The sequence below is a fragment of the Hyperoodon ampullatus genome (assembly GCF_949752795.1).
Source record: "Hyperoodon ampullatus genome assembly, chromosome: 3".
In the NCBI taxonomy this organism is placed as follows: domain Eukaryota; kingdom Metazoa; phylum Chordata; class Mammalia; order Artiodactyla; family Ziphiidae; genus Hyperoodon; species Hyperoodon ampullatus.
In genome coordinates, this window is record NC_136916.1 from 98,137,416 (window position 1) to 98,162,262 (window position 24,847).

A 24,847-nucleotide genomic window follows, 5' to 3' on the forward strand; every position below is an offset into this window, starting at 1 on the left:
CACCCCCACCTCCCAGTGGTCTGGTCACCTTCTAATTCCCTGATGGTGCTGGCTGGGAGAAGGCAGAACAACTGAAGCTGCCTGTGTCTCAGAGGGAGAGAATCACAGAATTTAAAGTACCTTCGTGTCATTTCGTTTACAAGATGTAGCTTGCAGCTCTGCAGCTTGGGGTCCCCCCCATAGCAGTGCTTCCTGTCTGTAGCTGCTTGACCTTCAGGGTGGTCTGCATAGTGAATTCCTAAGTCCAGAATTAAAGCTAGTGTCCTGCAGTAGTTTATGTCACCTTCCAAGGGGAACAAAAATACCTCTGTCATCTTTGCTGCTAGTCTCTCATCTTATGAGCATTTCCCACACTCCACACTCGCGCGCCCTGTTTCCTACAGGTGTGTGAGGAGGCTCTCTTGGCAGCCATGTGGCTGCTGGGGACTGACTCCCAGACCTCAAGCTCTTCATCGGGAGAAAGGATACTTCTTTAGACCACGATTTTATTACAGGAATTTCCGGCACAGTGTTTAAAATGGTTGTTTTGTGTTGTGACGTGACTGGCAGGCAGTCTCTCCTTCCTGTCTTTGCTTCTGAGAAGGCTGGTCACCACACATGGGGGTGGGGCTCTGTGAACTGCGTGCTGACTTAAAGCAGGTGCGCTGGAAGGAACAGCAGACCTGGCTGTGTCCTTGCTGTGCTGGGAGCGGCCACGCACCCTCTGGCCGCGGCAGAGCACAGGCTCTAACGCAGAGCCCCCCACGGCCTCCGCCTCGTCCTCTCTCAGGTCCGTTGCAGGGAATTGGTCTAGTCTGTTCAGTCTCCCTATCCAGGGTTTCGGTCCGTGAGTGGAATGTCGCCTGCTTCCTAGGCATAGGCCCATCTTGAGACTCACCGAGCCAAGGCCCACAGAGAGCAGCATAAGGAATAACAACACGCGACAGGTGACCGAAGCACCACGCTGGAAACACATGCTTCCCCGCGCCAGCTGCGTGGGCAGCACACTTGAAGTGTTATGTGGTGCGGTGTCTTTGGAATCATTCAGAAGACACTAGGGAAGGGGACTGCGTGGCTTGGGGTAGAGGTCAGAGAGACACTTACTATGCACTGTATACTCTTGTACTTTTAAAATCTTTTTTATCATGTCCTTATTTATTTTTTTAAAGAACAATTTTAGCATAAAAATGGTAAATAAAACCTCATCTAGAATTTTCCAGTTATGTAGTAAAGCACACCTTGCGTTTTCTAAATCTATTCTGCGATGTTTGACATCAGCTGGAGTTTTAACTGGGGAGTCAGAATCTACACCTTTAGATGGACCACCCCCTGCCTGACAAATCAGGGACGGGGTGAAATTACGGTAGGAGCTGAGAGTAAAAGGCGGCCGCTGCAAAAATGCAGCCTGCCTGGATGGTACCTGTGACTGCCTCTCTTCCTCTGCTTTGTAGGTTCTGGGTGAGATGACCGAGCTGCTGTCCTCCTGCAGAAACTATGACAACTACCGGCGTGCCTACGGGGAGTGCACCCACTTCAAGATCCCCATCCTGGGGGTACACCTCAAGGACCTCATCTCCCTGTATGAAGCCATGCCCGACTATCTGGAGGAGGGGAAGGTGAATGTCCACAAGCTGCTGGCCCTTTACAATCATATCAACGAATTGGTCCAGCTCCAAGAGGTGGCCCCACCCCTGGAGGCCAACAAGGACCTGGTGCATCTGCTGACGGTGAGGCTCCATAGGAGACAAATCACTGAGTGCTACCTTATCAAAGATCAGCTCAGTTAAGCCTCACAAGAACTCTATGAAGTGGATACTATCATTACCTCCATTTTATGGATGGGGATTCTGAGGCACAAAGACGTAACTTGCCAGAAGCCACATGTTATTAAGCAGCGGATCCTGGGCTCAGACCCGGGTGGTGGGACTCCGGGGCTGTGCTCTTAAGCACCATGCCCTTTGGACCTCTAGGAGTGTTCCCCTCCCCCTACAAAAGCCAGTCCTAAGCTCTCTGGGAGGAGCTGATAGCAAATCAGAATACAAGGCTTGGTAAGAGATTGGAGACAGTGGGTTTTCATTTAAAAAAAGGACAAGGCATTGAGTTAAAAAAAAAAAAAGGTTCATTATTTGGGTTCTGCTACCACTGGCTTGGATCCCAGAGACATTTAAGCCAAGGGCAGGCGAACACTTGTAGTGATGCGGGAGACCAGGATTTGCACTTTGGGTGCGGGGTGAGATCAGATGAACTCCGTTCCAGACCTGTGATTCTATAGTTCACCAGCTGTGTGACTGACTGTGGGCACATAACTCTAACTCTCTGTTTCCTTCTCTGTAAAATCAGAGGGATTCATCTCTGCGATGACTTCTCTTTCAGTTCTAAAATTAGACAATTTTTAATCTGCTTTTTTTGCAGAATGGAATAATCACTTTAGCCTCTTCCTACCTCACAGGATTATTCTGATAGTGCCTCAGGCTTTGCATCCAGCTGGTGTCTAATCCTGGCCCTTTTGCTAATTGTCCAGGTGACCTTGGCTAGTTTCAGCCTTAGACAGCAACATCTGAGGAAAGAGGCACTGAATCTTAACTTTCTTGGTTCACAAATTCTGTGAGGAAAACTGTAAGCATTTCCCTCCCAAAATATACGTAAGCCATATATACTCAAAAATATGGATGTTTTTGAGTTCTGAACCCCCTGAAGCCCATCCATAGAATCCAGATTAAGAACAAGATTATTTCTAAGACCTCTCTCCTCTAAAATTTTATAGTTCTAAGATATATGAAACTCTTAATATTGTTTGATATTACCTGTTATCATTTAAACTGGGTTCTGTTGCTGGAATCAAATTTTAATGGTATCAGGTCATGCAAACTGTCCTTTCAGATCATCCATCTGCTTTGGGAGAGAACACGTGAGGTGTGGACCATCTGACTAGATAGGGCCTTTGGCCTAAGCTCTGCCTAGAAGCTTAGCTATTAAACCCTAGTTTAAAAGTAGGCATCTTGAGACTTCTCCGAAGTTTAAAAATATTTTAACAAGAACTAACGCTTGCCCTACTGCAAAAGTAGATGTTATACCCCAAAAATTTTGTGAATTTTTAAAAACAAATGACTTACAGCCTAAAAGGGTAAACCACTAGAGAGGAAGAACCAGGAAAGAAACACATCGGCCCTGGGAAAGGCAAACAGCATCCTAGCAATTAACTCTGTTCTTTGATCTGCAGTTATCCCTAGATCTCTACTACACTGAAGATGAAATCTACGAGCTTTCTTATGCCCGGGAACCCAGGAACCACAAAGCCCCAGTGAGTTTTTCATATTAAGACTCCCATGTGTAACAGGTGCTTTACAAGCCTCTCATCAAGGTCATCCATCTTGGAATGGACTTTAGTTCAGTTTAAAAAGCATATTATGTTTTTACTATGTGCCCAACATTGTGCTAGGAATAAGGAAAGCTTCAGCATATGTATTAGGAATAGTTCCTGACCATAAAGAGTTTGTACACAACTCGAGGGGATAAGACTAATATGTGAACAGTAAATAACTACATGCCATGAGTGTCAGAAGGAGTGGGGGAATCAGCCAGTGGTTTACTAGTTAGAGAAGGGATATAGCATGGTGGGCTGGAGTGACCTCTCCCTCCTATTAATTATAAAGTGTCCTCAAGGCAGTTGTTTCTCTTCATGATTTGTTGATGATAATGATATGTATATTAATCAGATGCTCAGCTTCAGAGGACTTTCAACTTGGTAGATAGAAAAGCCCCCACATCTTGTATTCACGTGGGTCAGAAAGAGCAGTCCGCTGGGTCTTTTGACCTCTTATGATGAGAAGTCCTCAAAATTGTGCACAGTCCTGGCTGCACAGTAAGGACTTCACAGGTTATCTGGCCCTGGCTTCCTACAGGCAGGTGAAATAATTTCAGTCTTCTTTCTGAAGAACCAATAATTCCCACAGTCTCCTGGGCAGCTCCCCAGCTCCAAAGCAAGTGGTACTCAAGGGTAGAGAGTTGCCCGTACATGAGAAATTCAGCTTATCTGTTCAGATGGCTAAATTTCATTGTTTCTATACAGAAAGATCAAGTTCTAGCATACTATTGTAACCAAAGATGTTTACTGAACATATTCAGCAGGTTTCGGGGTGTTAGAGGGCATTCCAACGAAAAGGGGACCTTCTTTCGTTTTTTGAAGAGATTTTAATTTGGGCCAAGTCTCAGATACTTAGGAATGGATTCCATCTCAGCTTGTCTAGGCCTCACTTCTTGTTTTATTTTCTTGCGTGTCTTCCTGCCTTTTAGCTATTTTTCTCCTCATCCTTGTCTCTACTAAACAGTAAGTAGAGAACAGAGAGGAAAAAATTTTTTTAATGTTATTGGAGTGTACCTGCTGTTCAGGTGTACAGCAAAGTGATTCAGTTATATGTATACATATATTCATTCTTTTTCAGATTCTTTTCTCATATAGGTTATCACAGAATATTGAGTAGAGTTTCCTGTGCTATACAGTAGGTCCTTGTTGGTTATCTGTTTTATATATAGTAGTGTGTGTATGTTAATCCCAAATTCCTGATTTATCCCTCCCCCCAACATTTCCCCTTTGGTAACCATAAGTTTGTTTTTGATATCTGTAAGTCTGTTTCTGTTTTGTAAATAAGTTCATTTGTATCATTTTTTAAATTAGATACCACATATGAGTGGTATCATATGATATTTGTCTGACTTACTTAGTATGATAATCTCTAGGTCTATCCACGTTGTTGCAAAGGGCATTATTTCATTCTTTTTTATGGCTGAGTAATATTCCACCATATATATGTACATCTTCTTTATCCTTTCTTCTGTCGATGGACATTTAGGTTGCTTCCATGTCCTGGCTATTGTAAATAGTGCTGCAGTGAACACTGGGGTACACGTATCTTTTCAAATTATGGTTTTCTCCAGATATATGCCCAGGAGTAGGATTGCTGGATCATATGGTAGCTCTATTTTTAGCTTTTAAGTGTTCTCCATAGTGGTTGTACCAATTTACATTCCCACCAACAGTGTAGGAGGGTTCCCTTTTCTCCACACCCTCTCCAGCATTTATTGTTTGTAGACATTTTGATGATGGCCATTCTGACCAGTGTGAGGTGATACCTTATGGTGGTTTTGATTTGCATTTCTCTGATAATTAGTGATGCTGACCATCTTTTCATGTGAATTCTGGCCATCTGTATGTCTTCTTTGGAGCAATGTCTATTTAGATCTTCTGCCCATTTTTTGATTGGGTCGTTTGTGGGTTTTTTTGATATAGAGCTGCATGAGTTGTTTATTTTGGAGATTAATCCTTTGTCGGCCACTTCATTTGCAAATATTTTCTCCCATTCTGTGGGTTTTCTTTTTGTTTTCTGTTTTTTATGGTTTCCTTTGCTGTGCAAAAGCCTTTAAGTTTAATTAGATCCCAGTTGTTTATTTTTATTTTCATTACTCTAGGAGGTGGATCAAAAAAGATCTTGCGATTTATGTCAAAGAGTGTTCTGCCTATGTTTCCTTTTAAGAGTTTTATAGTGTCCGGCCTTACATTTAGGTCTTGATCTGTTTTGAGTTTATTTTTGTATATGGTGTTAGAGAATGTTCTAATTTCATTCTCTTACACATAGCTGTCCAGTTTTCCCAGCACCACTTATTGAAGAGACTGTCTTTCCTCCACTGTATATTCTTGTCTCCTTTATCATAGATTTGACCCTAGGTGTGTAGGTTTATTTCTGGGTTTTCTATCCTGTTCCATTGATCTATATTTCTGTTTTTGTACCAATACCATATTGTTTTGATTACTGTAGCTTTGTAGTATAGTCTGAAGTCAGGGGGCCTGATTCCTCCAGCTCCGTTTTTCTTTCTCAGGATTGCTTTGGCTATTTGGGGTCTTCTGTGTTTCCATACAAATTTAAAAATTTTTTGTTCTAGTTCTGTGAAAAATGCCATTGGTAATTTGATAGGGATTGCATTGAATCTGTAGATTACTTTGGGTAATATAGTCATTTTGACAATATTTATTCTTCCAATCCAAGAACATGGTATATCTTTCCATCTGTTTGTGTCATCCTCAGTTGCTTTCACTAGTGTCTTATAGTTTTCGGAGTACAGGTGTTTTGTCTCCTTAGGTAGGTTTATTCCTAGGTATTCTTTTGATGCGATGGTAAATTAGGTTGTTTCCTTTATTTCTCATTCTGATCTTTCATTGTTTGTGTGTAGGAATGCAAGAGATTTCTGTGTATTAATTTTGTATCCTGAAACTACCAAATGCACTGATGAGATCTAGTAGTTTTCTGGTAGAATCTTTAGGATGTTCTGTGTATAGTATCATGTCATCTGCAAACAGTGATAGTTTTACTTCTTTTCCAATTTGGATTCCTTTTATTTGTTTTTCTTCTCTGAGTCCCATGGCTAGAACTTCCAAAACTATGTTGAATAAAACTGGAGACAGTGGACATCCTTCTCTTGTTCCTGATCTTAGAGGGAATGCTTTCAGCTTTTCACCATTGAGAGTGATGTTAGCTGTGGGTTTGTCAGCTTTCCACCATTGAGAGTGATGTTAGCTGTGGGTTTGTCATATATGGCCTTTATTATGTTGAGGTAGGTCCCCTCTATGCCCACTTTCTGGAGAGTTTTTATCATAAATGGGTGTTGAATTTTGTCAAAAGCTTTTAACTGCATCTATTGAAATGATTTTTACTCTTTAGTTTGTTAATGTGGTGTATCACACTGATTGATTTGTGGATATTGAAAAATCCTTGTATCCCTGGATAAATCCTATTTGATCATGGTGTATGGTCCTTTTAATGTATTGTTAGATTCGGTTTGCTAGTATTGATATTTTGTTGAGTATTTTTGCATCTATGTTCATTGGTGATACTGGCCTGTAATTTCTTTCTTTTTTGGGGGGGGGCGGTATCTTTGTCTGGTTTTGGTATCAGGGTGATGGTGGCCTCCTAGAATGAGCTTGGGAGTGTTCCTTCCACTGCAATATTTTGGAAGAGTTTGAGAAGGACAGGTGTTAACTCTTCTCTAAATGTTTGATAGAATTCACCTGTGAAGCCTTCGGCCCTGGACTTTGTTGGAAGTTTTTAAATCACTGTTTCAATTTCAGTACTTGTGATTGGTCTGTTCATATTTTCTATTTCTTCCTGGTTCAGTCTTGGAAGCTTGTATCTTTCTGAGAATTTGTCCATTTCTTCTAGGTTGTCCATTTTATTGGCACAGAGTTGTTTGTAGTAGTCTGTATTTCTGTGGTGTCAGTTGCAACTTCTCCTTTTTCATTTCTAGTTTTATTGATTTGGGTCCTCTCCCTCTTTTTCTTGGTAAGTCTGGCTAAAGGTTTATCAATTTTGTTTATCTTTTCAAAGAACCAGCTTTTAGTTTCATTGATCTTTGCTATTGTTTTCTTCATCTCTATTTCACTTATTTCTGCTCTGATCTTTATGATTTCTTTCCTTCTACTAACTTTGGGTTTTGTTTGTTCTTCTTTCTGTAGTTGCTTTAGAGAGAGAAAATTTAAATGACCTACTTTACTCTTTGTCAATAACTTCAACAAAAGGTTTAATAGAGAGGGAACTGAAACTCCAGGCATATTGAGAATTTTAAATTATCTTAGATGGAGACAATGTATGTGAGGAGCTCTTTGTAAACTGTAAAGCACAACACTTGTGTTAGCCAAGGTTACTGTTCTAGATTTCAATTACGTGCGGGCCCTCTGCTCCTTGCCACTGCACATAGTTGAGGGTTGTCCACAGATGCAGCTACCAGGTAATGGGAAAGGAAGGAGCTTAAGGTTATAGCATTGCATTATAGTCATAGGGATTTCTCTGAATATTTCATTTTAGCCACTAACACCTTCAAAGCCACCAGTAGTAGTGGACTGGGCCTCTGGAGTATCTCCGAAACCTGATCCAAAGACCATAAGCAAACATGTCCAGAGGATGGTAGATGTAAGTACAGCTGTGTTTCCACAGATGAAAAGCAAGGCACTGCCTGGCTTAGTGTTGTGTGTGGGGAGAGGGGAGCACAGTGGTAGAAACACAAAGGTAAGAAACTTGAAACTCGTTCCTATGTGAGCACAGGGAACCAGTTACTTCTCATATTGTGGCTGCAGAACAGTGCAGAAGTTACATTTTGCCAACACACTTTGGCCTCATATGGGGGGAGGTGTACCTCTTAAAGGCCTAGCAGGAGAGCATATATTTAAAGGTTGTCAGTTGATTTGGGGGTGGAGAGGTTGGAAAAGATTTGAGTGTACGTAAGGGTGATAAGGAGAATCTAAAACTGAGTGTGGCATTGCTTGATTCAATTCACTGTGCTAAATGCTGAGAAGGGGTACATACCTTCATATTTCTACATTTATCCTATGGACCATTCCAGTGTAACAAGAAAAGAACGAGCCAGCAAGTGACAGAACAATTGGTAGAGGATTAAGAGGGGGTAGAGAGCACTTCCGACTGGGCTGTTAGTAGAAGCTACACAGAGAAGTGGCAGTCTGAGCTGTGCAGTGAAGAAAGGGCAGTGAAGGGGGAACATCCCTCAGTGCAGTGAGCTAGGAGTACAGAGCAGCTGGGGTGAGGGCACATTGACATGCTAATGAATTAAAAGCATCTGGCCACCCTCCAGATGCTGGTACCTGCAGAGACCTGGGATGTGACCCACTGAATCTCAGCAGCAGCTTAAGGAGCAGGTTTCCTTGTTCCTCTCACTCAGACTGAGGTGTTCTGGCCCCTTTGTCATTTGGCTATGATTGGTTTCTCTTTGGTAATCACCAAAGAAACTCCTTTTTCACAGTCTGTATTCAAGAACTATGATCATGACCAGGATGGATACATTTCCCAGGAAGAATTTGAAAAGATTGCTGCGAGTTTTCCATTTTCCTTCTGTGTTATGGACAAAGACAGGTGAGGGTTTGTGTATGGGAATATGTGGCTATGAACCTGTTGGTAAGAATGCTTTATGGGTGTGTCACTAGAAGAATTTGTAAACTCAGATGTGTTGCTGATGTGGTCACTTAATGAATCTCAGTGCTAAGAGAGCCATTATCAAGCAGATGCCTGTCCAGCTTCGGTTTGGACCACAACAGACCATGAAAAAAGCATGTTTTAAATATCTCAGAGTTGAAGACTCCATAATTCTGCCACTTTAGGAATAGTCAACTGTAAGTAAGAAAAAGTTTAGTCTTCCTTCTTGCTTTGTCCTTACAGATTATGAGGAACAACTAATATTTACTAATATTTTGCATATTTACTTTTCTCAAGAAGCTGGTTCTCTGTGTGAAACCAAATGTTTGGTTGGTGGGTTACAGTTATATAGTAGGTGCTGTCTAAAGTCAGAAACCTCAGCATAAGATATTTCCCTATACCCACATTTCCATCACTTCTTTTTCAAGTCTTGTGGATAGTGGTTAAGTTAGTTAAAAAAACCTGGTTTAGCCAAAGAGTGACTCTGTGGAAATGAGTAATGCCATCTCACCTCCTTACACATGCTACCCAGACATCCTTATTAAAAGGAGGGCTCATGGAAGTAAGTGTCAGGTAATACATACTGTGCTATCCCTCAAGGATACAAAGAAAGTGAGTTTCTAAGGCTAGAAGCTGCCTTGCTACCCAGCCCCGCTCACATCCTTCTCTCTCATTGGCGGGCAGGGAAGGTCTCATCAGCAGAGAAGAGATCACTGCCTACTTCATGAGGGCCAGCTCCATCTACTCCAAGCTGGGCCTGGGCTTTCCTCACAACTTCCAAGAGACAACCTACCTGAAGCCCACTTTCTGTGACAACTGTGCTGGATTTGTGAGTTGTTCTCAGAGTGCTTCGGGGTTGAACGTGGGGAGGGGTATGAGACAGTTTAAGTGATTAAGCCAGGTACAGACCTCGTGCACCTTTATCAACTCTTCCTGCCTAGAGCCTAAGCAAACACCTACAATAACCTCATCCTCAAATGCATGGGTTTTACTTGCACTCATCTGTTCCCGTTTCTTCCTGATTTATTTTCTCCTCTGGTAGAAGGGCCTGGGATAAATGGTGAGGAAATGTTGAATTTGGGATATACTTTTAAAGTATTATATCCATATGCTGTTTCAGATGTTAGAAAAGAGAAATATGAGACATCCTCACCCCTTCAAAAGGAACTGCCTTTTAAGAAGTCACTTGGGCTCTGCCCCTCCTCTGTCCCACCCCGACCAACAGTTTCCTCCTAAACTCAGTCCGTGACCCCAGGATTCTGTATACTTGCTCTTTAGTTTGGAGTCTCAAGAAGCCTATTTGTCCTATGGTTCATCTGCTTCAGGCCTCGGTCATAAATCCACTGTAGTTAAGCTTCTTGAGAACATTTACCTCTGATCAGCACAAACTTTTCCTGTTTTCAGTTTAAGGCTAGGAGGGATTAAGACACATGAGAGATAAATGAGGTTTCCTTCCCACTTGAGGTAGAGTAGAATGAGGGAAAATAAAGAATGGATGTCAATGTCTAGCCTCCTACCAGGTAGATGAAGGACCTGTGGTGCATTCTAACTGTCTCTTCTTTGTCTCACAGCTCTGGGGAGTGATCAAACAAGGGTATCGGTGTAAAGGTAAGGCCCAGCTTTGTCCAGTGTGTTGTCTTCCCTGGTCTGAGAGGCTTTCCTGTAAAGCATGTTCTACCCATAGTAGTTGTCCATTCAGTCCACAGCTTCTCAGCACACCTCACAACCTCATCTTCAAACTGGCTTCCCTAGAGCACCCCCTGAGAGTGACTGCCACCACAAAGAAGAGAGGAATCTGGGTGACTAGTTATGCAGTTTATTACAAGAGCCTCACTTTGCCTTGTTTGCCCTGGAACTAGGGATGACTGGTAGATTATGCTCTCATATTGTCATGGGTCCCCAAAGACAGACAGGCACAGAATCACTTCTGAAACAAAAGATAAGTGATTACCAAAGGCCCTTCTCAGCTTTCCTTTTATCAGTAGATATCCCAGGATAATTGTCCTTCCTTATGACTAGAAAAGTTCAGGAGTAAAGGAGAAAAGACCTTTTACTGCAAGGAAGAAAGAATAAGACCTAACAGCTGGGAGCCTCCAGAGGGTCTCCGTAGAGTAGGCAGTATGTGCAGGATGACCAAGAAAAACACCACTTCTGTCTAGGAGAGCAGGATGCCACTTCTGATTGCCAGACTCATAAGGGCTGTGACAAGGTTGTGAGATCCAGGGCTGACCCAGTGAGAAGAATGTTAAGTTCAATAGAGGTGTTAAGTGTCCTAGCTGCAGAAGACAGGACAGACATGTGTGACGAGAGCGCTGCATGCATGTGGTTTTGAGACCCTGGAGGAGAAAGTGAAAGACTTCCTGATCAGGGTGTCTTGTCCACAGACTGCGGGATGAACTGCCACAAACAATGCAAAGACCTGGTTGTGTTCGAGTGCAAGAAGCGAGCCAAGAACTCAACAGCTCCCACAGAGAACAGCACCTCTGTGGGGCCAACGTCCAACCTTTGCTCGTTGGGAGCCAAAGATCTGCTCCATGGTAAGCAAGCCGACTTTCTTGGGAGAAAAGTGGCAGAGAGCAGCATGAAGGTCTGCGGCCTCAGAGTGAAGCCTGGAAAGGGGCTGCACCTAGAGGTTTCTCTTCTCCAGTCCATCTCTCCCCAGTCCCCAGAGCTTTGCCCAATAGTGACAAGAGGACTTCTGAGGCTTTCCTAGAACTGCCAGGAAGTAGATTAATAGGTAGGTTAAACATAGGTGTGTCATGGGCAACAAATGAAAATTGCTGTGGAAGTGCTATTTGGCAAGGTCTGATTGTAGTAAAAAAAACCGACTACTGGTTATCACTGTTATCTATTAAATGGTAAATATAAACCCTAGACATACAGAAAGCTTGGGACGGAATCTTAGGCACACTACCTTTTGGGGAGCAAAAGAAAGCAAGCAAATAGAAAAAAGCAACAGAAAAGGAGCCTTTAAGGATGGCCTTTCCTCAGGGTGGATGCAGCCTGACACCAGTGGCCACAGCTTGGCCAGCAAGGCCCCTGGATTTCAGCCCCCTTACCCTCTAAACTGCCTGCTTGAAAATGAGTCCACTGTGGGCCTATGGAACTCCTGTAACAATAAGAAGAGTCTCATTTGAAACTAATGTGTCAATATTGAGTCTCTGCTTTTCTGAGCCAAAGTACTAACATGTCACGTACCTTCCCACAGCACCAGAGGAAGGACCTTTCACATTCCCTAATGGGGAGGCTCTGGAACACAATGAGGAAAGTAAGGATCGGACCATCATGCTCATGGGAGTGTCCTCACAGAAGATTTCTGTTCGGCTGAAGAGGACTGTTGCCCACAAGGCCACCCAGACCGAAGCACTGTCTTGGCTTGGCAGTGAGGGCCCTTCCAGTCACTTTGTGCTATCTTCCCCAAGGAAGACGGCCCAGGATACTCTGTATGTACTTCCCAGCACTACATCTCCATGCCCCAGCCCAGTCTTGGTCAGAAAGCGGGCTTTCGTCAAGTGGGAGAATAAAGAATCCCTCATAAAATCAAAGGAGGAGCTCCGTCACCTCAGACTCCCAACCTACCAAGAGCTGGAACAGGTACCACCTTTTCCTTTTTTTCAGACTCTGAGAAAAGTGGGGCTAAACCAGGGAAGAACATGTAAACTGAAGATTCAGACCAGGTTGATTATTAGAAAGATAAAGGGGAAAAAAAAGGATTCTGCTTTGTCTCAAAGAAACCAGTGGGGGCCCTGGTTCACATTACGTAACTAGGACAGGATAGACAGGACTCCTATTGCCATAAAGGTACAATCTCCAAGTGTTGGTACCAGGGCCCAAAGCTCTGTTCACAGTAGGCTCCTTGAGAAAAACCACTTTCTATTGATCAGCTTTACTGTAGTGACACCACACCCTTTTTCTAGACTTAAAAGCAAGTTGCCTAAATCCTCCCTCCCTAGAGGTCTTTGGGGGGCCTTCATGGTTGCCTGGACATCTTCCTAAAAGGAGGTGATCACTGTGCTATCCAAAAAAGGAAGGGAGTATTTAGCTCACTGCAGAAAAAGCCTCCTTAATACAGAATGAGGGAACTCTTCTCTAAAACATCAGGGGATGTGCTGATTTTACATACACACACACACACACAGCTAAATCAACAGTAGTTGGAAAATGCACCATTGATTATAATCTATAGCAATATAATGTAGTAAATGGTAACAGTTGTGGTAGCAGCGTTGCTTTTTTTCTGTTAGGCTCACAATGTCCTAATTGTAAGTTATCTAATGGAGGTATTAGAAAAGACAAAATAAGGTTTACCAAGAAGAATATGATGCCAAGGTTTGATGAGAAGGGGGACTATAAGGTTAAAAACAGAAGAAAAGAAAGGAAAGTAGGAGTGGGGACAACAGGCAGTTGTCCAAATACTCAACTCCACAGGGTCATCACTAATTACTTCCTTTTGTTTAGACAGACCTCTTGTCATGGGACAGTAGTTTCTTACCGAAGACAGGGTAAGGCCTGTCTGCCTTTTTCCCCCAAAACATCAAGGCTGGCAATGTGTTTTTGGAGGCCTATCAATCAGTACAAACACAAAACCAACATCTAACTGGCTAGAATTCCTTACATAATTCTACACACTACATAGTAAAACTGCCCAAGAGGTTCTCAGGATTCCCTACCTGGTCCTCAGTGTTGCACCTTCCCTGTCAGACCCCCAGGAATTGAATTGAAGAAACAAGTTAGATAATGTATGTGAAACTCTTGGTTTGGTGCCTAGAACAAAAACATAATATTAGGAGGAACACTTGAGAAAAGAACAGATTTTTCTGGATGAAAAGTACTCACTCAGAATATTTTAAGACATGCTTAAGAATCAATCAGAACATCTTCTGATGCGGGTGACACAAAGCCCTCTCTAGGGGTAGAAGCGGCCAGAATCAATGTTCAAGAACAATGAAATAAACCTTGAAAAGTGAACTTGCTAGAGTAGAAAGAACTTCAGTCTTGGGGACAAAGATCTGTGCTTCTAGTCCCAGATATTTCTTACTCCTGCTGATAAACTCTGTGACCTGTTTGGTCCTCTGTAAAATACAGTCTGTGCGCTCTACAGCTTGCTTCAGATCCTGACATTTTACATGCTGTGTAAAAGAAGCAATGTAGTTGTTGGCAACAACGACTTCTTGCTGCAAGAAGTGGGTGGTAGAAAGATTTCAGGTGAGTTAGTTAGCTCCAGTATTCATTCCTACCCAGTAATACCAGAGCTGGTAAACCCTCTTTACTTTTATCCTTGTCATTGGGACCTAAGGACCAGAATTCACTATGCATGTTTTAGAGTATTTAAAATAATATGTAATATTCATATTATAATTAATAAATATTATACATTATTTTAAGTATGTGTATACCTCTAAGCCAGCACAGGACAAAAGAAAATGCAAAGCGTCTTAGGTTCAAATCCCCAGTCTGATACTATATCCACCTCTATTAATCATGTAACACAGTACCTGGCACATAGCAAACACTCAATATTACACAGTAGCTAATAGACAGCTATCTAGGTAATTTATGTTGAGAAACAACTCATGTATCCCAAATTACCCCCCCATATTTTGGGGGGTAATCAGTATGGTATAAGTAAGGTAAAAACACAAGATTCAAAGTCTTGAAGACCAGAAACATCAGCATCACGGTGGCATGTGTTGCTCCTTTTTTCTCTCCCCTTTTATTTACAGCTAAACTGGTCATTCATAAACAAACAAAAGTGACTCTACACCAGACCACCCAGTAGATTTCTACCCACCTGTGCTTCAGAGAATAGCTTCATAGGACCTCAGAGAGGGCTGTGAAGCCAAGGGAGTGAGTTGGTGAGCCTGCCCCACGGCAACTTGCTGCTATCAGGAGGAAAAAGATCAGACTGGAAATAAATAGAGACCAGAAGAAATAGAAAGGATCGACAAAAAAGATAAACAAAATCGATTGTGAACAATCATTTAATAGTAACTGCCCTTAAAACAGCCAGTTGCACCACAGCAAACCAAAGCTTCATGTACACTGACAAAAGATAGATGAACAAAATGGACAACCCTTTATTCACACTAAGAAAAAAAGAGGGACTTCCCTGGTGGTCCATTGGTAAAGGACGCAGGTTCAGTCCCTGGTCAGGGAACTAAGATTCCCACATGCTGTGAGGCAACTAAGCCCACATGCTCTGGAGCCCATGCACTGCAATGAAAGGTCCCGCGTGTTGCAACTAAGACCTGACACAACCAGAAAGAGAGGGAGAGAAAGAAAGGGAGGGAGGGAGAAGGCTCAAATATGTAAAATTAAAATGACAAAAGGAGACATTACAACTGTTACTACGCAAATACATAGGACCATAAGAGACTATTATGAGTAATTATATGCCAACAAACTAGATAACCTAGAAGAAATGAATAAATTTACAGAAATACACAACCAAACAAGACTGAAGCAAGAAAAAAACAGAAAATCTGAACAGACCAATAACAAACAAAGACATTGAATCAGTAATCAAAATCCTCCCATCACAGAAAACCCCAGGATCAGACAGCTTCACTGGCAAATTCTACCCAATACTCACTCAAAGAATTAACACCAGTCCTTCTTAAAACCTTCCAAAAAATAGAGGGAATATTTGCAAACTCATTCTGTGAGGGCAGTTTTACCCTGATACCGAAGCCAGATAAGGAAACTACAAGAAAACCAAACTACAGACCAGTATCACTGATGACTATACATGCAAAAATTCTCAACAAAATATTAGCAAACTGAACTCAAGAACACATCAAAAAGATTTTTATACACCATGAAAAATGGGGTTTATCCCTAGCATGCAAAGACAGTTCAACATAGGCAAATCAATAAATGTAATCATCACATTAGTAAAATGAAAGATAAAAATCATGTGGTCATCTCAACAGATGCAGAAAAACATCTAACAAAATACAACATCCTTTCATGATAAAAACCCTGCTCAGACTGGATAAAAGGAATATACCTCAACATAATAAGGGCCATATACAACAAACCCACAGCTAACATTATACTCAATGGAGAAAATTTCAAAGCTTTTCCACCAAGATGAAGAACAAGACAAGGATGCCCACTCTCACCACTAAGTGCCCATCAATAGACGAATGGATAGATATGGTATGGATTTAGTGGTATATATTATACAATGCAATACTACTCAGCCATAAAAAAGAATGAAATAATGCCACTTGCAGCAACATGAATGGACCTAGGGATTATCATACTAAGTGAAGTCAGTCAGAAAAATACCATATTATATCACTTACATGTGGAATCTAAAATATGACCTAAAGTACTGACAGTCCCAGCTAGAGCGATTAGGCAAGACAAGAAAGTAAAACATCCAAATCAGGAAAGAAGTAGCAAAACTGTCACTGTTTGCAGATGATGAGTCTGTATATAGAAAAACCTAAAGATTAAGCAAAAAAAACTGTTGAAACTAATAAACATTTTCTGTTAAACTGCAGTATACAAAGTCAACTTACAGAATCAGTTGCATTTCTATATACACTAAGGACAAAACATCTGAAAAAGAAATCTTTCCCATTCACAATAGCATCAGAAACAATAAAATAGGAATAAATTTAATCAAGGAAATGAAAGATTTCTACAATGAAAACTACAAGACTTTGCAGAAAGAAATCGAAGACACAAATGGAAAGACATCCTGTGTTCATGGATCAGAAGAATTAAGATTGCTAAAATGTCTGGCTAGAAGACCTGAATTCTTTCCTTCCAAAGGAGACATACAGATGGGCAAAAGGCTCATGAAAAGATGCTCATCATCACTAATTATTAGAGAAATGAAAATCAGAACTACAAAATCAGAAATACAATAAGGTACCACCTCACACTGGTCAGAATGGCCATCATTAAGAAGTCTACAAATAATAAACGCTGGAGAGGGTGTGGAGAAAAGGGAACCCTCCTACACTGTTGGTGGGAATGTAAATTGGTGCAGCCACTATGGAAAACAGTATGGAGGTTCCTTAAAAAACTAAAAGTAGAACTACCATGTGATCCAGCAATCCCATTCCTGGGCATATATCTGGACAAAACTATAATTCAAAAAGATACATGAACCCTGCTGTTCACAGCAGCACTATTTACAACAGCCAAGACACAGAAGCAACCTAAGTGCCCATCAATAGATGAACGGATAAAGATATGATATGGATTTAGTGGTATATATACATATATACAATGCACTACTACTCAGCCATAAAAAAGAATGAAATAATGCCACTTGCAGCAACATGGATGGACCTAGGGATTATCATACTAAGTGAAGTCAGTCAGAAAAATACCATATGATATCACTTACATGTGGAATCTAAAATATGACCTAAATGAACTTATCTGTGAAACAGAAACAGACTCACAGACACAGAGAACATACTTGTGGTTGCCAAGGGGGGAGGGGGGTGGGGGAGGGGTACATTGGGAATTTGGGATTAGCAGATGCAAACTATTAACATACAGAATGGATAAACAACAAGGTCCTACTGTATAGCACAGAGAACTATATTCAATATCCTATGATAAACCATAATGGAAAAGAATATGAAAAAGAAAATGTATATGTGTATAACTGAATTACTTTGCTGTACAGCAGAAACACAACAACTGTAAATCAACTAGACTTCAATAAAATAAATTTTTTTAAAAGACTTAAAATATCCATACTATCCAAAGCAATCTATAGCTTCAATGCAATCCTCATCAAAATACCAATGGAATTGTTTACAGAAATAGAAAAAAAACAGTCCTAAAATTTGTATGGAACCATGAAAGATTCTGAATAACCAAAGTAATCCTGATGAAAGAGCACAAAGCTGGAGGTACCACACTTAATTTCAAATTATACTACAAAGCTACAGTAATAAAAACAGTACGGTACTGGCACAAAAACAGACACATAAACCAATGGAACAGAAAAGAGCCCAGAATTAAACCCCTGCATATACAGTCAACTAATATATTCGACAAGGGAGCCCAGAGCACCCAAGCAGAAAGGAAAATCTCTTCACAAATGTTGGGAAAACTGGATAAGCACATGCAGAGCAATGAAATTCGACCCCCATCTTACACCACTGATAAAAATTCACTCATAATGGATCAAAGAGGTAAACATGAGGCCTGATACTATGAAACTCCTAGAAAAAAACGAAGGAAGAAGCTCCTTGTCACTGGTCTTTGGCAATGAATTTTTGGATATGACACCAAAAGCAAAAAATCAGCAACTGGGACTATATTAACTAAAAAGCTTTTGCACAACAAGGAAACCATCAATAAACTGAAAAGGCAATCAACTGAATGGGGGAAGATACTTGCAAATGATATATATCTGGTAAGGAGTTCTTTAAAATATGTAAAGAACTCATACAACTCAATAACAACAAAATCTGATTACAAAACAGAAGAACTGTGTAGACTTTTTTCCCAAAGAAAACATACAAATGGCCGACAGGTACATGAAAAGATGCTCCACATCACTAATCATCAGAGAAGTGCAATTCAAAACCACAATGAGATATCATCTCACACCTATTAGGATGGCTATCATCAAGAACACACGATAACAAGTTGCTCATGAGGATGTTCAGAAAAGGGAACCCTCGTGCACTGCTGGGGGGAATGAAAATTGGTGCAGCCAATATGGAAAACACTATGGAGATTTCTCAAAAGACTGAAAAAAACCTACTATATGATCCAGCAATTCCACTCCTGCATATATATCCAAAGAAAATGAAAACACTAATTTAAAAAGATACACACACCCCAATGTTCTTACCATTATTTACAATAGCCAAGATATAGAAGCAACTTAAGTGTCTATCAACAGATGAACTGATAAAGACGATGTATGTACCTATATACACATATACATACATGGAATGGAATATTACTCAGCCATAAACAAAGAATGAAATTCTGCCATTTGCAACACTGGAAATCAATAGCTGCCTCTATAACTAAATCACTGCAAATTAAATAAATCTCAGTTTAAGGGGATGGGATAAAATTCTTATCTTTCTCAAGAGTCTGTTAGTTTTCAGTGATTTGGAGGAGAAAATATGTAGTATGATTATATATGTAATATCTCATGTGAACTATAATATCACATATTATAGAATTCCAAGTCACTGCTTTCATACCTCAGACCTAACCAAGACTATTTCTGCCAAGTTTAGGTCTGCTACACAATATTCAAAGATTTTCTCATTATTCATCTATTGCCCAGGAATGGTTTATTCTGCCTGCTAGCCACTCACATCTTTGATGTAACAAAACTAATTGTTGTTTACACATGCTCATTTGATATTTAATGTGTTATTTTTTATTCAGGGCAAAATGCATGCCTTGAAAACACTTTTTAATTCTCAGCCACAGTGAATAGATGCCAATCAAGTGTAGTACTCCCAATACTGTAACTGATTTGCCATTCATTGCTGCTTTATTAACATACCTCATTCTTTTTTTTTTTTAAGGAAATAAATACCCTGAAAGCAGATAATAATGCTCTAAAGATCCAACTGAAATATGCACAGAAGAAGATAGAAACCCTCCAGCTTGCAAGAAGCAATCATGTCTTGGCTCAGATGGAGCAGGGTGACTGTTCTTAGCCCAGAAACTCAAGCAGCACAAACTGCAGAGTGTATCAGAGATCTCATTTCCTAAACCTCTTAACACAAAGACCTGGGAAACCTTAGACTGACTGGCTTTCAAAAGGGTACTTTAAAGAAGGAAAGCTAGTTACTCTTTTGTTACTTAAAAGATTCCAACTGTGTGGTATGGTTTTTTCTTCCAGCCAGTTGAATCAAAGGGAGGAAAGCTGAAGAATGCAAAATATTTGCCATTCATACCAGAAAAAAATTTTTCCCCTGGGACTAATATCAAAAGCATGATAAAAAACATGACTATAGTTTTCTGACAAGATAGCTTCTTCTATGTGGCCTGCCCAGCTGCTTCTTCCTTAGAACTAAAATCCCTGGAAAATGCATTTGTTTCCTTCCCGTTTTTTCCTGAGGCATTTATTTTGTTCCATCCAAAGCTTGCTTATAATGGAAAAATACTCACATTCCAAAAGTAGAATCGCTTCCTCTATATTTCAGCATTCTTTACAAATCTGGTTCCCACTTCACTACCTCAGATCTAATCAATTTGCCTTTTCCCCTTCTTCCTCACTACATTCTTAACACACATGAGGATATCTACCTAGAAGAGAACTTCTAGAGATGTAGCCATAAATTTGGGGAGAGCAGGAAGGGGCTATTAAACAACATGACATCATCCAATTACAGGTCAACTCATAAGTTTTAGTCTGAGTCATAAAAGTAGCCAAGTTAAGTACATGGAAATGTGGCTATTAGCACCTTACACATGGCTGGCTAATTAGCTAAAACAAACGTAACGCAAACATGATGTTTGTCCCTCATATAATCTACACTGGATAGAATGAAGAATTTATGGCTTTTTAAAAATGTTTAACTCTCATACGCCATCCTATTTTTTTTTCTTGAAGTTTCTGAACTGAATTTGTGCTTGTACTGTCTTCACTATTAATACTATTTAGAAATAAGCTAATTGGATCAGAGGCTTCAATAATAGCTGACAGCATGTACATATGTACATATTATGTATATACAACATCAGTCATGCACGTGGCTTGGAATTCTGTTTCTTCCTTAGTAAAATGTGTGAGTTAAACAACTTTTGGTCATGTACACAAATTCACGAAGTTCAGTTTGTTACAAGATAAAGAAATTGCTCAGAATGTAAATTGTATTGTTTGGCAAAATCACAAGAGTCCTGTGAGTCTTCTGTTAATGAAGGTTAATGATAAGTGGGCTCACTTAATTATCTGGGCAACTATTCACAAACTTCTTTGTCAGACTCTTTATTTCTCTAAAAAAAAATTCATATGATCATTTTCTTTTGGGGGGGAGAAATTACCTTCCATGCTTGGAAAGCCTGACACCAAGCTGACTTAAAATTCATACACAAGTTGACCCACTGCCAAGCATATAATCTCAACAGCCAAAAGTTCCAAACCTAAAGCCAACAACACCAAGTCTTAATCAGAAACAAATTATATATATAGTATAAGCTTCCTTGGAGAATTCAGATCATTTAAGAAGTTTCTCTGATGAAAGACCAGTTCCCATTTGCATACCTCCTTGTACTGAACTGAGCTTTAGTGAAAAAGCTAGTGACTAGCTTTCAGTTAGTGTTTTAAAGAATCACTTTACACACAAATCTACCTTTTTCTAAATCCAAACTCAGAAATCCCCATGGCAGGGCTGCTTAGGTCCACCACTTGGTATACAATCCTATAAGAAGTACTTTGCTACTTACTTACCTTATGTGGAACAAACATGAGTTTATGATCATCCTTAAAATTCATATTCTTCACCTATTCTTTTCCTCTGACCAAAGACGGTACAATTCAATTTCTTTAACCATAGTTATGAAACACAAATTTTTTTCATTCTTCTTACCCAGGATCCAAAATACAGAGCCCAGGTTAGTTTCTATGTAAATAATTTGTGATCTAGAGGAACTCAAAAGGTCACAGTCTCCTTAATTAGTCAAATTCACATGGCTAGAAAGTCTCAAGCATTCCAGAATTTATCACTGAAATGGATAGGAAGCACTAGTTTCACCACAAGTCTTTACAGTCCAGCAAGGGCCAAATAAGTATAGTGTATAAATTAATATTATTTGCTCTGAACTACATGGGATTAATGGAATCTACAGAAATAATATGGAACAAATTTTTTGTTCATCAAGCCTAGGATACAAATTTGTGTGTCTTGTATCAACTTGAAATAAGTTTGGGCATATATTTATCTGCTGAAACAAGGACAGATCTTGTTAACAACAATGTCACTTCTTATTTTCTTTGGTAATTGATTTGCTGTTTTACTGGCCAAATGTGAATTTCTGTTTAAAGATGTATAATGTAAAAGAACTGCAAGGAAAAAACAAATGTACAGATTGTAAAGGTGGGTTTTTTTTGATACTTAATGTAAGTTTTCTTTGTGTAATATTTGTATGATAAAAGACATTAGGATCCCTACGGCATAGATGTCCTGTGTTTCTTCTAGTTCATGAACATATAGAAGCCTCACCTGAATTTTTACTATAATCGACAGCTGAGACCACTCCCTACTTCTGTTAACCAAACTGAGTCTTCCTGAAAGGAAAAGCAAAGCAACTAATTATTCAGTATACATTTTTCTAAATCTTTCTATAACATGAAGTAGTAACATCCAGAAATATTCAACCTTTCCCCATCTTATTGCATAATGACTTACAGTGATCCCCAAATATTAAGTCTACAAATACTTAACACTGAAGGAGACAAATCTGAGGTTGTCATTCCTGTGGCTTTCAGCTTTAATTCCACAGTTCTATCTAAGAAAACTAGCAAGTAAAGAAGAGAAACTTTGAAGCTGTGGATGGCATTGGTAGAGGATGGTTCAATCTAGTGGACAGATCACCCAGAGCAATTCATTTGTGCTCATGATTATTTAGAGTGATTAGAGATAGTTGTGATTTTTCCTTAATCATCAGCCAACTTTTGTTTAACTAGACCAATGAAGGGGGGTGGGGGGGAGAACAGGGACAGATTCCAATCACTCCAATTCCATGGTGGAATGTATTCTGGTACACTTGGATGTGGTATAGTTATCATTTTGGCATTTCATAGTCCTTCATACAAAACAATGAAGTCACACTGACAACTTGGCCCTAGAAGAGAGATTAAACTACCTCCCCTCCTCCACCCACAGTTCCCACTCCAAATACCTCTACCCTGTGCCCCTTACAAGGTATAGATAGTATCATTGCTCGGAACATTCTCCATCACAAATATTTTGGGAGTTATCATACCTTCTTTTGACACACATAAAGGTAATTAAATGTTTTTTGGTTTAAAATGTTTTTTCCTGTTTAGTGAGGCAAGATTCCCCTGATCTGCAGAACACAAGGGAACAGGTTAAAAGGAAATACTTCATCTCTTCTTTTACCGAGAGCTTATGTGTAATGTTGTGGTAATTATGTATGGATGGACAAATCCAGGTAAGAGGTCAGTTACTTCTTTAATCCAGAAACTCCCAGTAAGATCATGTCTATAGGCGCTATTAGATACCACAGGATAGACCAAGGCAGGGAGAAGAAAAAAGGGGAGGGAAAATGAGGTGGGAGGGAAAATGAGGTAGTAGGAAAAAATAAAATTAAGAACTAGGCAAAAAAGAATGAAGAGGTGGCACAGAAGAAGGTGTTAGATTTTAGGAAGCAGTGAAGTGCCATTCATCATACTCTGCATTTGTATTGGACTCAATTTATAAAAGCATTTTCACATTATGGCCTTTCACATTAAGGCCCCAAATTGCCTTATTGCTATTCTAGATATTGCTTAGCAAACTTTTCTATGAAAGAAATTTTTACTGAAAGAAGATTTTCATGAAAATCCTACCTCACAGGAAAGAATAAGATACTAGGTTCTAGACCACTCAGCTTTTCATTCAAGTGAAGGTTATAGGAATGTGTAAATAAGAGTGGTTCCGGCTCTAACAAGATTCCAGAAGCAAGTGCTAAACTTGGATAAGATTTACAGTGAGTAGCAGATAACCCAACAGCACTCCTATGAAGGTACAAAGAAATCTTACAGAAATTAATAAACTAATGTTTCTACCATTATTCGCCATAAACCTTTAGTAATAAAAGAAGCTGAAAGTAGTTGTAAACCCATCCTGTATCAGCAACTAAAGCTCCTGAAAAGAAATGAAGCAGAAATGTAAAGGTTTTAAATGAACAGTTTAAGTAATAAGTTTTTTGAAATATTTTACTCCAGTGGTCTGCATATATATTTTTAAAAATTATTTATTTTTCAGAGTTCATAGCTACTGATAAAAGTGTTTCCTTATATGGAAAGCCTTTTCTTCAACTATCACAAGTGAAATTAAGTCTCTTCATTACATATAAAATTTTTTAAAAATCTAAGCTTAAGAATAACCAAAAAAATTTATTTTCCTATCCTGAACAAATTTCCTCGAAGGGTTAGCTTGAAAAATACATGGCCAAGACTGCGGTGTACACAATATGTGAAGGTTTAACATTATTTTAGATTTCCCCACAGGGTTTACTGTAAAACAAAACAACAACAAGAATAACACTGCCAAATATCAAATACCATTTGTCCACAGGTACTCAGCCTTCTATCTGTTGAGTTGGTTAGACCACAGAAAGTTGTTATGCACAAGAGTTGACCAGGAGCCTACAGATTTTAAAGTGGGATTGAAAAAATTTATGTTACTGTATCTTTTTCTCTCTCTACACTAAGAGAAAAATGCATTACTTGGGCCACCTCTTAAACCATTCACAACAGGCCTTTATAAATTCTCAACAAATTGGACTTGTACTTAGGTCTTTATAAAACAACCTGAGAAGGCACAAGTATCACATTCCTTATTTGACAAATGAGGACAAATTAATCCTTGAGAGCTATGGCCATTTCAACCCATAGCACCCCTGGACTAGTGCCATGATTTGAATTCACAACTCCTGATTCCCAAGCCTTCGACTGCTCCAACCACCAAACCACATTTAATCATTCCCCAACCCTTTGTTTCCCAAATCTAGCTGAGAATCAGAATTACCACGGGATACCCTGGCCCTACCTCTGATCTACTGAAACTGGATGTGAGTGTCCTAATCCTGTGTAGCACAGTGCAGCCTGCCTTTTAATATTCAGAGACCTAAAGTGATGGCACAAATGATGAAGAAACCAATTTACAGAAATATTTTTCACACCATCATGTAAAATTAGTACATGTCTTTGTCCC

The 24,847-nt window shown here is 39.9% G+C and overlaps 1 protein-coding gene across 3 annotated transcripts in view; it reads left to right on the forward strand.

Moving 5' to 3' along the window:
- RASGRP1 (RAS guanyl releasing protein 1) overlaps window positions 1-19,621 on the forward strand; it is a gene marked incomplete at both ends in the record, with an annotated part of 75,972 nt that extends 56,351 nt beyond the window's left edge. For 2 of the 3 annotated variants that reach the window (XM_079701102.1, XM_079701103.1), the window contains 9 exons: window positions 1,431-1,706; window positions 3,200-3,280; window positions 7,833-7,937; window positions 8,782-8,891; window positions 9,636-9,780; window positions 10,523-10,559; window positions 11,336-11,488; window positions 12,160-12,545; window positions 19,487-19,621. In XM_079701102.1, the coding sequence (XP_079557228.1) occupies window positions 1,431-1,706; window positions 3,200-3,280; window positions 7,833-7,937; window positions 8,782-8,891; window positions 9,636-9,780; window positions 10,523-10,559; window positions 11,336-11,488; window positions 12,160-12,545; window positions 19,487-19,621 (1,428 nt within the window). The remainder of the gene's footprint in view (window positions 1-1,430; window positions 1,707-3,199; window positions 3,281-7,832; window positions 7,938-8,781; window positions 8,892-9,635; window positions 9,781-10,522; window positions 10,560-11,335; window positions 11,489-12,159; window positions 12,546-19,486) is intronic. The other variant, XM_079701104.1, reaches the window with a different exon arrangement.
- Between the last annotated feature and the right edge of the window lie 5,226 nt (window positions 19,622-24,847).